The 15,899-nt window shown below is 53.2% G+C and overlaps 1 protein-coding gene across 1 annotated transcript in view; it reads left to right on the forward strand.

The window, feature by feature from the left end:
* Positions 1-5,639: 5,639 nt before the first annotated feature.
* Positions 5,640-15,899, forward strand: part of LOC124776085 (venom carboxylesterase-6-like) — a 173,411-nt gene continuing 163,151 nt past the window's right edge. Inside the window, exon 1 of the mRNA XM_047250927.1 lies at positions 5,640-5,780. Coding sequence (XP_047106883.1) covers positions 5,640-5,780 — 141 coding nt within the window. The remainder of the gene's footprint in view (positions 5,781-15,899) is intronic.

Here is a 15,899-nt window from a genome sequence, read left to right on the forward strand (position 1 = left end):
GCGAATGGCTGTTTGTGAAAGCTGAAGTAGTATTGCGTTTTCTAGCTGGTCGCACCCACCGGCTTTCCTCGGGCTTAGCTGCTTCAGTTGTGCCTCTACTTCCTCCTCTGTGAATTCTTCAATGTCTGCTACTGCTTCCTCCTCGAAAAAGACTGGGAACCGTTGCTGCACTAAACGTATGTGCTCCTCGTCAGTGGGGTCCTCTACAGGTGTGAAGTTTCCCGCAAAGACATCAGCCGGGGCACTGGCCTTGGCGTCAGGCTTGCAGATCACTTCACCCCCGAATTGTTGGGGAGGGATGCTTTGATCTTTCCTTAAGAAGTACTTCCTCATTTTCAGGCTAGCTATTTTCCCTTCCCATTCCCTATTTCGATATCCCTCCATCGCCACTTTCAGCTCTCTCCTGAGCCTGTTGAGGAGGCGATTAGTGGCTGGACTTCTGGTCACTGGCCATTCACTGAAGACTTTACTTTTATGGGCTATGGCGTCTAATAGTTCTGGGGAGAGCTGGCGGGAGAAGTCTTTCAGTCTTTGTGGGCCTCTGGGAATGCATTTTCTACAGCCTGTATAGTTGCTGCATTAAATCTTCTGATAGCCTCATCAGTACCTATGTCTGCGGGACACCTATGGTCGCTGCCGCGGAGGCTAACGCTGAAAAGACGAGCCTATCCTTGGCTCGAGATGGTGTAGTTTGGACAAAATTTGTCATTCCTGCGGTTCCTGCCATGAGGTTGTTGGCCCAGTCCACGGATGAGCCGGTTGCGGGAGTGTCCCGCTTTCTCGTAGAACTTCCTTGCGATGGCGCGAAACCTGTCTCAGAGAGGCAGGATCCCGGTGTCCTCGTGGAGTTGGCGCATCGAGAAGCGCCTCGGAAGATGCATAGCAGTCTTCAGGGCGCGGTTCTGTATCCGCTGCAGCGTCATAATGCGAGCATCTGCGGCTTTCCCCCAGACCACGGACGCAGTGGGCGGACGAATGTTAGGCATAGCTTGATGCCGTGTTGCGGTGGCAAAGACGACTGCGAACTTAGCAGCGGATACAGGGCGCGAAGGCGTCCTATTCCTCTCCCTTTGACATCACGGATGTGATGCTTCCAGGTGAGCCTGCGGTCCAGGTTAACCCCTAGGTATTTCGCCGTCCCACTCCATGGGATGGGTTCTCCCGGGATTTCGAGTGGCGTAAGCCCTGGCGGCAGAAGTCTTCGGGTGAAGACAACTGTCTGGCTCTTCGTGGCGTTGAATTTCAGCCACCATTTTGTTGCCCATGAGCCCAAGGCGTCGCATCCACGTTGGAGGCAGTTTCTCAGCACTTGGGCGTTCATGCTGCGAGTGAACAGGGCCGTATCATCCGCGTACAGCGCCAGTTCGACTCCTGCCACTTTCGGCTCGTCGGCAGTGTACAGGGAGTACAGCGAGGGGCCGAGAACCGACCCCTGCGGCACTCCTGGACGTGTCTGCCGGTCTGTGGACGTACCGTCGTCAGCCCTCACGTGGAAGGTTCGTTCAGACAGGTACGACCGCAGTAGCGTCATGTGGGACGTCGGTATCCCTTCTTCAAAAAGTTTGAACTCGAGACCGTCGTGCCACACCGAGTCAAACATTCGGGAGACGTCGAGGAACACTGCCCCAAAGTATTCCCTTGTTTCCAGTGCCCTCATCGCCGGTGCTACCATCCGCAGGAGCTGGTGGGAAGTGGCTTGTTCTTCTCGAAACCCGAACTGCTCGTCCGGGATGATGCCCTCCTGGGTGACGTGTCGCATCAGTCTCCTCGCGTACAGCCTCTCGAAAACCTTCGAGAGGGACGGGAGCAGGCTGAAGGGTCGGTAGCTGGATGCCTGGCGTGGGCCCTTGCCGGATTTCAGAATGGCCACGACCTCCGCGTGTTTCCACGCAGAGGGGTAGACACCTGATGGAAGGATCTCGTTGAAAACATCAGCAAGTTGGCGGTGCAAGCCCGGCGGAAGGTTCTTCAGCAGGTGGTTTGTCACGCTATCGCTGCCTCCAGCCTTCTTGGGGTTCAGCGAGCGAAACTGCACAGAAACTTCCTCCTCCGTCATCGGCTCGATAACGTCGCCTTCCTCCCTTGCGGCGCGGAAGGTTGGTAGTTGCTCGTAGACCCACCGTATGTGATCGTCGTCGATGACGTCGGCCACCGGTGTGTTCTCCGCAAATGCTGGCTTTCGCGTCCGGATTGCTGGCGGAGTCGTTCCCGACCTGTAAGGGCTGTATTTGCTGTCGCCGGCGTGAGAAGGACTTTACCACCCTCCATGCACTGCCATCCTCAGGATTGAGGGTAGACAGAAGGTCTTCCCATTCCTGGTTCCGGTGTTGCTCGACTGCTGCCTTAATTTCCCGTTTCATGCGGTTAAAGCGGCGCCTCGTGCCCGGTTGGCGAGTGAACTGCTATTCACGAAACAGTCGGTTCTTCTCGGTGATCGCGTCCAGGATAGGGCGCGGTAGCTGTCGCGAGAAGTCTCGTGGCCCTTGGTGATGGGTGCTCCCAGCGAGCTTGCTGCATTGTAGGCTCGGGTGCAGCGGCCGCTTGCGCGTACTCCCCATTGGTTGCCGGCCGCAAGACGGCTACATGGCAAAGGTGCGGCGGCCGTGCATGGCGGCCAGTTTATGGCAAGCCACAAAGCAGTTCACCAAACGACGCGCAAAAATGGCGAACGTTGACTGCAGTTCGGCGCCGTAGACAAAGCAAACGCGCTAGCCGACGTATTCGAGAAACAATTCAGGCCAGCAGAGGCACAGGATAGGGAACACGTCAAAACAGTCCGCAGACAACTGGCCACCTTTTTAGAGGCAGATGACGAAGATGAATACACGCCACTCTTCAGCCCTGAAGACGTGGCAGGAGCCATCAAGTCACTGCCAACAAACAAGGCACCAGTCGACGACCAGCTCACCAACGAACTTCTAAAACATATCCCGCCAATGACAATAACCCACCTAGCTGACATTTTCAACGAAATTACGCGATCACAAAAATTCCCGACCCAGTGGAAACACGTAGAAGTAGTCGCGATCGCAAAACAAGGAAAAGACCCGGTGTTCTCGCAGCGCTACAGACCATTAGTCTACAGCCTACCCTCAGTAAACTATATGAGCGCCTCTTCTTAGCTCCGATTCAAGACCACATCAGAAGAGAGCAAATCATGCCTAAATTCCAGTTCGGATTCCAGCAACACCATTCTGCCCCCCAACAAATAATGAGCGTAGTTGAAGCAGCTACCAAAGCTTCAACCGCAAAGGCTACTGCGGGATTGTCTTATTAGACGTTGCAAAGGCTTTTGACTCAGTCTGACACATCGGAATCTTGAACAAAATGTACACCCAGGGCTTCCCAGGGAAGATAGTGAAACTAATAAAGAGCCATCTTTCCAGTAGGACATTCTCCGTTAAGATCGATAGGTCACAGTCGTGTAGGGGAAGAATACGCGCCGGAGTGCCGCAAGACTCCGTACCAGGTCCTATCCTATACAACCTATACACTGCTGACATCCCAGCCACGCAGCACGCCGAAACGGCGCAATATGCAGACGACACCGCATTCTTCTTCTGCTCTGCGAACAGGAACCTGGTTACAAGACGTCTACAAACGGCGTTAAATAGCACTGACACTTGGGCTAAGAAACAGCGTATCTCACTAACCACCGAAAAAACACAACCCTTGATGATCACAAGACGTCTCGGAAAGCGCCGACCCCCAAGGCGACCCATCCAATCGCTGCAACTGCAAGGCAAAATCTCCCCTGGAGAAACACTGCAAGATACCTCGGTGTGACACTGGACAAGAGATTATCTTGGAAATGCCACATCGGGGAGCTCTGCTGGAGAGCCCTTGGCAGGATGCAGGCCCTTCATCCCATCCTACAGTTCACTCGACTCCAGCCAGCACTGGAGTAGCGATCTATAGAAGCCTCATTCGACCAATACTGGAATATGCGCGCCCTGTATGGGGTTACGCTGCCAGATCGACCATAGATCGCCTCCAAAAAATCTAAAACAGAGCCCTCCGTCGGGCCCTACATGTCCCTCCACGTTTTCACACAGCAGACCTCCACGCTGCAGCGGATATAGAAACCCTCAAAACACGGTTCCGGATATTGACAGACAGTTCTACGCCAAAGCCAATACCTCACAAAATGAGCTCATAAACACTCTAGGTCAGTACGACCAAGCAACAGACAGATACAACCGCCCCAAATCAGTACCTTCCTGAGTAGCGACAATAATAACTAACAGCCCTCAACGAAACAGAACAACAACAGAACAGTACATCCACACACACACACACACACAGTTACAACAAATGAAATGTCATAATGGGACGACAACCTTCACCACAACTACTTCCAATAGAAGAGGAAGAAATTAGAGAGTAGAGAGAGACGTGCATGGCGGCATAATGCAACTATACACCAAAATTGTTGCAGCTCCGGACCTGCTCACCAAAATCACGGTATTCGCCACCAACATCCTACCACTGGCCAATGATAATGAAAAGCAACATATTGCCATCGTCATTTGGAACGCCGACGGCATCTATCACGATAGATTTGAACTGGAGATGTTCCTGGACGACCATGGAGTTGATGTAGCTCTTCTCAATGAGACACATCTCACCCCAGATGATAACTTCCAGATACAAAACTACTAGCTTGTCGGGTCAGACCGTCCTGACATGGTGGCCGTACAGGTATTCTAATAAAATGGCGCATATGTCACTGACAAGTACCTGTACGAAGACTCACCAACACAGAAGCAACAGCAATAGGAGATGTTCTTAAAAATCGCCCCACATACCTGGTGGCAGTATATCATCCACCACTTGCCAGACTTTCTCCTCACGACCTGGACAGTCTACTGAATGGCAGCCGCAACACAATAGGAGGAGGCGACCTGAACGCCAAGCATAGGGCTTGGGATTGTCGCACTACAAACACCAGTGGCAATCAGCTATTAAAACACATGGACAACCTACACATTTCCCATATGATTCGAGATGCCGACCTGATGTACTTGACAAATTTCTACTCAAAAACATAAACCTCGCAACGACCACAGAAGTGGTCAACAGTTTAAATTCGGATCACAGTCCTTTAATACTCAGATTTGAGGGAGACCAAAATGTACCAAATGACAGAGTACACACAACGTTCCATACAAACTGGGTCAGATACAAGGAGCTGGTCACACAACACATCCCAGTCCATGCTCCTGACATGCCAAGCCCAGCAGAAATCGACAAAGCAATAGACGGAATTCACTAACATCGTTAAATCATGTAGAAAGGCTGCCACCATCAAAATTACGCGCAACAGTCGGCGATGTAATCTGCCCCCAGACCTTGCACTACTGATCTCTGACAAGAACCGCACCCGTAAAAAATTGCAGTCCCATCACGACCCCCAGGACAGGAGGCGCATGGACAGCATGGCCAGGGAAATCCAAACAAGCCAGAGACTCCTAAGATGTTCCATGTGAGAACAAAGCGTTCAGGTTGTCGAAAGAAGTCCCGAAAAGTTCTGGGAGAACATAAAAGCCAGGCAGCGACTCCACAAAGACACGAGACCCCTACATGGGCAGAACGGACTAGTCCACACTCCAGAAGACAAAGCAGCTGCCGTGCCAAACATGCTCGAGCTCCAGTTCCAGGAAAATGTCATCGAAGAAGACGAGGACGAAGCAGAAGCCCTGGAATATCGAGTTGGACGCCACCTCCGCCGCAGACTTCGCGCCAGGTCCGTCACCAACTTCGAGCTAACCAGCGAGCCTGTAGTTGCTGCTGTCATCAGGCGAATCGGCAATGCAAAATTCTCTAGTCCTGACACCATTAAACTACCCTTCATTAAGACCCTCCCCCAACGAGCAATCTCCCACCTCACAGCCATCCTAAACGACTGTCTCACTACACAATACTTCCCTTCAACCTGGAAGGTTGCAAAAGTAATTTCAATCCCCAAATCCAACAAAGATCATCTATTCCCTCAACCACCTATCCAAGTTACTAGAAATCCTCATTCAAAATTACCTAGTACAGTCCCTATCTGCAAACAACATCCTTATCCCTGAGCAACTCGGATTTCGTGCTGGGCATAGCACAACACAGCAAGTCATTCGCCTGGTGCAGCACGTCTGCGCGGAGAAGAGCTGGGGTAACAGCACTGCGGCTATTTTCCTGGGCATAAGAAAGGCGTTCGACTGGGTTTGGCATGGCGGCCTGCTACAAAAGTGTCAAAATGAGCTGCCCAATTCACCTGCTCAAAATTGTCAATTCATTCCTAACAGACAGGAAATTCTACTCCTCAGAAGGAAACGCAAACAACGAGTTAAAACCAATAGAAGCAGATGCCCACAGGGATCTGTGCTTGGCCGCCTCCTATATCTTCTGTACACCAACGATCTGCCGAAAGAGCTGGGCGGCAATACAGCCTTGTACACAGACGATACTGCACTATATCACAGTGGCAGAAACATAAATTATCTAGCCTACAGCCTACAGCACCTCCTGAATAAAATGACCAAGTGGCGCAACCTATAGAAGATAAAAATCAATGCTGACAGGTGTCAAAGAATTTTATTCAGTCATACAGTCAAACGCCCCATAATTATCACCACCTACAACGACCAGGTACTACCCTGGAAGGAAGTCGAGACATACCTGGGACTAAAACTAGATAAGCACCTAACATTTAAACACCACATCAAGGAAGCCAGAACCAAGAGCTCCACCTGGCTCTATCAACCATACCTGCCAAGCTCAAAATATGGAAGACGATCGTCCTGCCTGCCATCTCTACGGCTCAGAAGCGTGGAGCATGGCAGCAGACACAAATCCCGAGATTATCCAAAACATAACCTTTCGAATCATTGCAGATGCTCCGAGGTTCTCGAGTACTGAGGAGATCAGAGCTGTGTTATGGCAGTCATCCTTTTATTATCTTATTCAGCGAAAATCAACCAAATTCTTCGAATCATCCAATGCATCTCCACATCATCTCATTAACTCTCTGGGAATGGATGTCAACCCTGACCACAGAGCACCAGTCACCAAAGTCCACCGCCAATTCAGGCGCTAACCACAAACAAACTCATAAACATACATACCCATCGCATCATTACCACTACCATCATCTACGAAGGGGACAAACCACCCTAAGCCAATACAACATAACCGCCAAGCCGAGCAAATAAGGATCACTTCGTAAGACAGAGCATTTCAAGAATGCTGGCTCTTACGCATCATGGGTACAGACCCAGCCATTTCATGACAGCCGGGTGGTCATTCGCTGAGTAGCTGCCAGGGCGTGTGGACGCATGTACTGTGCTGAGCTAATACACCAGAAAACCATCGACCCATCAGCCTACTCCAGTCACTGTCAAAAGTTTTCGAGAGAGAGTACGCCAGGTGCTTGTTACCTTGTTACAGTACGTAGTGGAGGAAAACCTTCTCCCAGAGGAGCAGTCCCGGTTTAGGTAAGGGCACTCCACCACCTATCAGCTCCTGAGAGCCCTGGAGACTCGAGAGTACCTTGGGGCGGTGCTTCTCTATGTCTGGTTGGTTGGTTTGTGGGGGTTGAAGGGACCAGACTACAAAGGCCATCGGTCCCTTTCTCGATGTTTCAAAGGCCTTCGACTGAGTGTGATACAACGGCCTCTCTACATACTTTTTGTACTCGGGGTCCCAACGTCACACGTAGTTCTACTAAAGTCGTACCTGACAGGGAGAACCTTCCATGTTAGGATCAACGATGGCGTACCGACAATTCGGCAAGCACAATCGGGAGTGGCGCAGGGATCGGTTCTTGGCCCCCTGCTGCAGTCACTGTACACAGCAGAAGCTCCACGAGAGGATCGCGTATCTTTAGCGCTACATACCGACGACTCTGCGCTGTACACTCGCAGTATGAACGCAGAGACGTAGCCCCATCATCTCGTCAGGATGCGAGCCTTAGGAGTGTGGTCAGCAATGTGGCGCTTAAAATTCAACGGCTTTAAGGGCCAGGCTGTGGTTTTCACCAAGAAGCTACTGCCCCCAGATCTCCCACCCGTCTCCATATTGGGACGCTCCATCCCATGGACCAAGACGGGGGAATATTTCAGGGTGACACTCGATGCGAGGCTTACCTGGCTCCCTCACATCATAAACATCAGGAACAGAGCAGTCGGGCGCCTTCGTGCACTATACCCGCTCCTTAACTCGAGCTGGACGCTGCCCCCACACCACGGCATCACGCTTTACCTAGCAGTGACCACTACTAGAGTTCGCGGCTGTGGTTTGGGGCAACGCTGCCCCCTCCCATATCAAACTGCTCCAGGAGGTGCAGAACCGAGCGCACAAGCTCGCTCTACGCTTGCCCCGCCCAAACCAACTGCACCACGACACTAGAATCCCTCTGCTACATGACCGCTTCCGTCAGTCTGCCAGAAACTTTTTCCCCCTGCGGGTTCGGGGATCAGAATAGGCCCGCGGTATTCCTGCCTGTCGTAAGAGGCGACTAAAAGGAGTCTCACATGTTTCGGCCTTATGTGATGGTCCCCTCTTGGGTTTGACCTCCATCTTTCTAAATTATTCCGAAGAGCGAGCCAATTGGGGAAGGGCGCCTTACATGGTGCACTGTATCCGTCGTGCATTGAGACCTTTAGCCAACTTTTTCGTCGTTGCAATGGTGTCCCGCTCGTTTTCCGTCTCTTGGGTGGGGATACGTCACTTTGTGCGATTACCACGCTGCACTCTGCAGTGTTGCTTTTAACTGCGATGACGACCTTGGACATTTTTGCACCTAAGATCCAGCACGGTAGCCAGTCCGTTGTGGTGGGGCCGCCATGTACTCTCTTGGTTGTAGCCCCCTGACAACACAGGGATCGCTCTACTGATGCCTGCGCCGCTAACTCCCCACGTATGCCAAGGAGTAGATGCCCATCTCCCTGGGGCATCGGGACTCCCGGCACTGGCCATCCTGCCAGGTGGCCTTTGCTGTGGCTGGGTGGCGCCCGTGGGGAGGGCCCTTGGTCGGAGTAGGTGGCATCAGGGCGGATGACCCGCAATGAAGCGTGGTACATCATCTCTCGCTGGCGGCCAGCCGTCAGCAGTCTCTAAGCGTTCCAAAGCTCACTTTAAGGCTAATGTGTATGACCCCAAATCGTTCCCCTCCCTGGTCACACCATGGGAGGAACGAAAGGCTATGACTGAGAGCGAAAGATATTCGCCCCGGTATCTCGTCTGTACCAGAGCTGACGGGGAATCGTTTGTGTCTGTGAAGCCTCAGTTCTTTGTCGAACATTTAGAGGACAAGTTCGGGGAGGTGGAGGGCTTGTCCAAGATGCGGTCTGGATCGGTGTTGATAAAAACGGCATCCTCTGCCCAGTCACAAGCCTTGCTAGCTTGTACGAAGTTGGGGGATGTTTCTGTTACTATCACCCCACATAACAGCTTAAATATGGTCCAGGGAATTATTTTTCACCGCGATCTCCTTTTACAGTCCGATGACGAGCTGCGAGCCAACTTGGAGCGCCGAGGTGTCCATTTCGTCCGGCGCGTCCACCGGGGTCCGAGGGATCGTCAAGTTGCCACCGGTGCCTTCATCTTGGCCTTCGAGGGTGACACGTTACCTGAGAAGGTCAAGGTGATGGTGTACCGTTGTGATGTCAAGCCGTATATCCCTCCCCCGATGCGGTGCTTCCAGTGTTGGAAGTTTGGCCACATGTCTTCACGCTGTGCTTCCGACCTCGTCTGTCGCGATTGCGGTCGACCATCCCATCCTGATCATCCGTGTGTGCCGCCTCCAATCTGTGTGAACTGTGGTGCGCACCATCCGCCTTGCTCACCAGACTGTCCGATTCTGCAGAAGGAGCGGGAGATCATGGAAATCAAGACTCTCGACCGCCTGACGTACACTGAGGCGAAGCGGAAATATGATCGGCTTCATCCAGTGCGCATGACAGCTTCTTATGCCGCAACTGTCACTCCTTCTACAATTCCATCCACTCCAGTCAGCTCTCAGAGTCGAAGTCCCACACCTGCCCCCTTGATGGTGGGGGGCACTAAACCTCCTGTTGCTCCTGCTCCATCTACTTCAGGAGCAACACCCCCCCAACCATCGGGGACATCAGTCCCCCCTTCCCAGCCGGAGAAGTGTAAGACTTCTTCGGCTACTCTCGTAAGGAAGGGGTCCCTTGGGGACCTCCCTTCGCACGTTCCGACCGGTTCCAAAGCCGACAGCCACAAGTGGCTCAAACAACCGCCAGTCCCTGGTCGTCGAGACACACGGTTGTCGTCTGTCCCTGAGACTGACCCAGTGACGCCCTCCCAGCCTGAACCACCCAAGGCGCAGCGCGAGAAGCAGAAGAAGAAGAAACTCCCCAAGGCTACCGACATTGCGGTGGCACCCATTCCACCGCTTCCTACAAGCTCTGCGTCTGAGGATGAGGTGGAGATTCTGGCGTCCACTGAGGACATGAATCTCGCCAGTCCCTCGGATGCAATAGATAGCTGTTGTCCAGGTGGTGACTCAGTAGCAGCAGGGGCCCCGGAGGCGTAATCTGCCTCCCCAGTCCCTTCACGCCTTTCCCATCCATGGCTAATACCATCCTCCAGTGGAACTGCAGCGGTTTCTTCCACCATCTAGCTGAGCTCCGCCAACTTATCGGCCGTCATCCTTTCCTTTGCATTGCTCTGCAGGAAACTTGGTTTCCAGCAATGCGAACCCCCGCCCTCCGTGGCTATCGGGGTTATTTTAAGAACCGGGCAGCTTATGAAAGGGTGTCTGGTGGCGTCTGCATATATGTCCTTAACTCTCTTCACAGCGAGTTTGTACCTCTACAAACAGCTTTAGAGGCTGTCGCTGATTGGGTGTGGACGCCACAGGCTATTACCGTCTGCAGTATTTACCTTCCACCTGATGGTGCTGTCGCGCAGCATGTCCTGGCTGCTTTGATGGCCCAACTGCCGCCACCTTTTTTGCTGCTGGGCGATTTCAATACCCACAACCCTCTATGGGGTGGGACTGTCTCCGATGACCGTGGTCGGGCCGTGGAGCATGTGTTGGCTCAGCTCGACCTTAGCCTCTTGAACACCGGTGCTCCCATGCATTTCAGTGTGGCCCATGGCTCGTTCTCGGCCATCGATCTCTCTATTTGCAGCCCTGGACTTGTCCCATCCCTCCACTGGAGAGTGCATCCTGACCTGTGTGGTAGTGACCATTTTCCCATCTATTTGTCACTGCCCCAGTGTCATTCTTCTGGGCGCCTGCCCCGCTGGGCTCTCCACAGGGCTGACTGGCCGGCTTTTACTTCCGCTGCAACCATTGAGTCTCCCCCACAGGGTGACATTGACGAGGTGGTCCGTGTTTTAACCACGTCGATCATTTCAGCGGCCGACGCTGCCATCCCCCGTTCTTCTGGCCTCCCTCGGAGGAAGGCTGTACCCTGGTGGCCGCTGGAGGTTGCTGAGGCTATTCGCGACCGTCGGCGGGCTCTCCAGCGTCATAGGCGGCACCCGTCTCTTGAGACCCTCGTCACCTTTAAGAGGCTCCGTGCCTTCGCCCGTCGTCTTATTGCACGGCGTAAGCAGGAGTGCTGGGAGAGGTATGTCTCATCCTTGGGCTCCCATGTCTCCCCCTCGCTCGTGTGGTCCCGGATCCGGCGGATTTACGGATACCAGACCCCTATGGGTGTCCCTGGGCTCTCCTTGGACGGCGCTGTCTGCACGGACGCTGCCGCCATTGCTGAACGGCTTGCCGCGCACTTTGCTCAGAGCTCTGCGACTGCATCCTATCCCCCTGCCTTTCGCTCTCTAAAGGAGCGAGCCGAGCGGACGCCGTTCTCCTTCCACACGCGTCGTTCTGAAACATACAATGCTCCTTTCAGCGAGAGGGAATTCCTCGCTGCCCTCGGCGATTGCCCTGATACAGCACCAGGACCGGACTGCATCCACGCACAGATGCTGAAGCATCTCTCCAGGGACTGCCAGAGACACATCCTCACCATCTTTAACCGCATTTGGAGCGAGGGCGTGTTCCTGTCGCAATGGCGAGAGGGTCTTATTGTCCCCATCTTGAAGCCCGGTGCAGACCCACTGGCGGTGGACAGCTATCGTCCCATTACCCTCACCAACGTTTTGTGCAAATTGCTCGAACGTATGGTGGGGCGGCGTTTGTGTTGGATCCTTGAGTCGCGCAGTCTCCTCGCTCCATCCCAGGGTGGCTTCCGCCGGGGCCGGTCTGCCACGGACAATTTGGTGCGGCTGGAATCTGCTATCCGTACGGCCTTTGCCCGACGTCAGCATCTCGTTGCTGTATTTTTCGATCTGCGGAAGGCGTATGACACCACATGGAGGCATCACATCCTCGGCACGTTGCATGAGTGGGGTCTTCGTGGTCGGCTCCCGGCTTTTCTTCAAAGCTTTTTATTGCGCCGCTCTTTCCGGGTGCAAGTTGGTGCCGCTTCTAGTTCATCTTATATACAGGAAAATGGAGTCCCGCAGGGCTCGGTGTTGAGCGTCTCCTTATTTCTAGTGGCCATTAATGGTCTGGCTGCAGCAGTGGGGTCGTCGGTGTCTCCTTCTTTGTATGCCGACGACTTCTGCATCTCATTTAGCTCCACGACTACGGGAGTCGCCGACCGCAGGCTACAAGTCGCCGTTCGCAAGGCAGCATCATGGGCTCTGACTCATGGTTTTCAGTTCTCTGCAGCCAAGACTCGAGTTATGCACTTCTGCAGGCGTCGGACGGTCCACCCTCATCCTGAACATTACCTCGACGGCCACCTGCTTGAAGTGGTGGACACTTGCTGCTTCTTGGGACTCGTGTTTGATGCCCGGCTCACATGGGTTCCTCATATTACTCAGCTGAAGCACAAATGCTGGCGGCACCTCAACGCCCTCCGCTGCCTTAGCCACACGTCTTGGGGTGCAGATCGCTGCACGCTGCTGCGATTGTACAGAGCCCTTGTGCAGTCCCGGCTTGATTATGGGAGCCTGGCCTATGGGTCTGCAGCACCCTCAGTGTTGAAGTTGTTAGACCCCATACACCACTGTGGGGTTCGGCTTGCAACTGGCGCTTTCTGTACGAGTCCCATGGATAGTCTACTGGTGGAGGCCGGGGTTCCCCCACTGCGGATTCGCCGCCATCGACTGCTCGCCGACTATGCTGTCCACGTGCATTGCTCGCCTGGCCATCCCAATCATTGCCTGCTTTTCCCTGCCATGGTCCTCCATCTGCCTGAACAGCGACCTAGGTCTGGGCTTTCCATAGCTGTCCGCGTCCAGTCCCTGTTGTCGGAACTGGGCTCATTCCCTCTTCTGCCTCCCTTCCGGGTCCATGCATCTACGCCTCCCTGGTGTTTGCCCCGGCCGTCCGTCCGTCTGGATTTGGCACAGGGACCCAAGGACTCGGTTCCGCCTGTGGCCCTCCGTCGCCGTTTTCTTGCGCTCCTCGCCTCATTTCTGGGCTGTGAGCCTGTCTACACTGATGGTTCCCTGGTTGATGGTCGCACTGCCTACGCTTTTGCTCACACTGCCCATGTTGAACAGCGCTCCTTGCCGGCTGGCTGCAGTATTTTTACTGCAGAGCTGGTGGCCATATTGCGTGCTCTTGAGCATATGCGTTTCTGCTCAGGTAGGTCCATCGTCATCTGCAGTGACTCCCTGAGCAGCCTTCAGGCCATCGACCACTGCTATCCTTCTTCTCCTCTGGTGTCCTCTATTCAGGAGTCTGTTTCCGCCATTGCCCGTTCTGGTCGTTCGGTGGTCTTGGTGTAGACGCCAGGTCATGTTGGCATCCCCGGGAACGAACGTGTTGACAGGCTGGCCAAAGGGGAGATCGACGCCCCAGCTTTGGAGATCGGCCTCACGGCTCGCGATCAGCAGCTGGTGTTGCGCCGTAAGGTGTTTGGGATGTGGTCTGCTGAGTGGCGAGGCATGACAGCCCCTAATAAACTGCGGGCTGTCAAGGAGACGACCGATGTGTGGCGCTCCTCCCTGCGGTCTTCTCGCAGGGACTCTGTCATCCTTTGTCGGCTCCGCATCGGCCATACCTACCTGATGCACGGCCATCTTTTGCGTCAGGGGGATCCCCCTCAGTGTCGGTGTGGGTCCCGGCTGACGGTCGCCCACATTTTATTGGAGTATCCCCGACTGCGCACCCTCCGGCAGTCTTTTAATCTCCCGGGCACCTTGCCTTTGATTTTATGTGACGGTGCCTCCATGGCTGACAATGTTTTACGTTTTATCCGTGGTAGTCCTTTTTATGGATCCATCTAGGGGGGTCCTGCACCTTTCCCTTTCTGTGTCTTTTGCCCTCGCGTCTCTCAATATTTGTTGCTGTTTTGGTGTGTCGTCGGATGGTTGACTCTTTCCCTTTTTTTGTTCTTGTGGTCAGTCAATCAGTCTAAGGCCATCTTCTTTTCTTCTATTTCTTTCTGTCTGGTGTTCGTCTGTACTCTTCTTTTCTGTAGTGTTCATTGCCTAATTTGTGTTCTTTAGTGCCTGGGGGGGGGGGGAGTCTCCTTCCCCTTGGGGTTTTATCTGCTCCGTGCCTTAATGTCTCGCCTGTTTTTGGAATGGGGGACTGATGACCTTAGCTGTTTAGTCCCCCTTAAACATCCCCACAACCACCACCACCACCACCAGAAACTTTTACGAGAATAACGCGATGTCTGTCAGCAGGCTAATTACGGACCTCGGACACCAAGTTCACCACAGGCCAACAACAAGGTGGCCTCACCTGCGGAGGGAGTAAGAAACGCTTACCAGTCGTAGGACAAAAGCACTCACACCACCATAGGCCAACCAAAATCAGTTAGGCTACTCTATCCAGCAGCATGAGGCAACTGCAGGAATAGCTTGCAAATAGCTTAGCCTGGACCCCACCAAGCAATAGAAGGGCTTGTCGTCGTAAATCGGAATAACACAGGCACTGCAATATCATATTTATCCACAGAGACCGGGCCAGCGACGTTCAAGTAAAATGTCTACCCTGTACGGGAATATGCATAATGGATGTACGAATGCAGGTTGTGGACACACGGTTGACGACATGTCGAGGTTGGTGTTTGGCCGTCAATCGTGCTAGGATAGCCAAATGGCGGTTAACGCAATTACCTGTTAAAAAAAAAAAAACAGAAAAGGTTAGGTGACCGCTCGCTATTAGCGGAAAATCCGGGTTCGCGTCCCGGTCCTGTAGAAATGTTCATTGTCGTTAGTCCGTTAACAGCAGCTGGTTATCCATATTCGCGACTGCGAATACGTTTCTTGCTTCCTCACTGTAGTCATTTTGTCTTGTTATCACATATGGTGAACGAATTCTTACGGAGGATCTAGAGAAGATGACAACTTTCTTTAAGACCTGGAGATTGATCCCAAGCACATCGAAAACTGAAGTCTCTTGTTTCCATCTAGCGAATCGTGCTGCGAACTACAAACCAAGAGTTCTGCTCAATGGCCGGCCGGAGTGGCCGAGCGGTTCTAGGCGCTACAGTCTGGAACCGCGCGACCGCTACGGTCGCAGATCCGAATCCTGCCTCGGGCATGGATGTGTGTGATGTCCTTAGGTTAGTTAGGTTTAAGTAGTTCTAAGTTCTAGGGGACTGACGACCTCAGAAGTTAAGTCCCATAGTGTTCAGAGCCATTTGAACCATTTTTTTCTGCTCAATGGACAAACGTTGAGGTACAATCCTTTCCCAAAATATCTCGGAATCACTCTAGATATAACCCTGAGCTACAAAGAGCACATGACCAAGCTTTCTCATAAAGTTGCTGCAAGGAACAACGTACTACATAAGGTCAGTACCACCTGGGGAACCTCTGCTGACTGTCATCAGTCTTGTGTACTCTGCTGCCGAGTACTGTGCACCTGTCTGGTTGGAAAGTGTACATGTGGAGAAGGTAGACACAAA

This window comes from Schistocerca piceifrons, chromosome 2, assembly GCF_021461385.2.
Source record: "Schistocerca piceifrons isolate TAMUIC-IGC-003096 chromosome 2, iqSchPice1.1, whole genome shotgun sequence".
Classification (NCBI taxonomy): Eukaryota; Metazoa; Arthropoda; class Insecta; order Orthoptera; family Acrididae; genus Schistocerca; species Schistocerca piceifrons.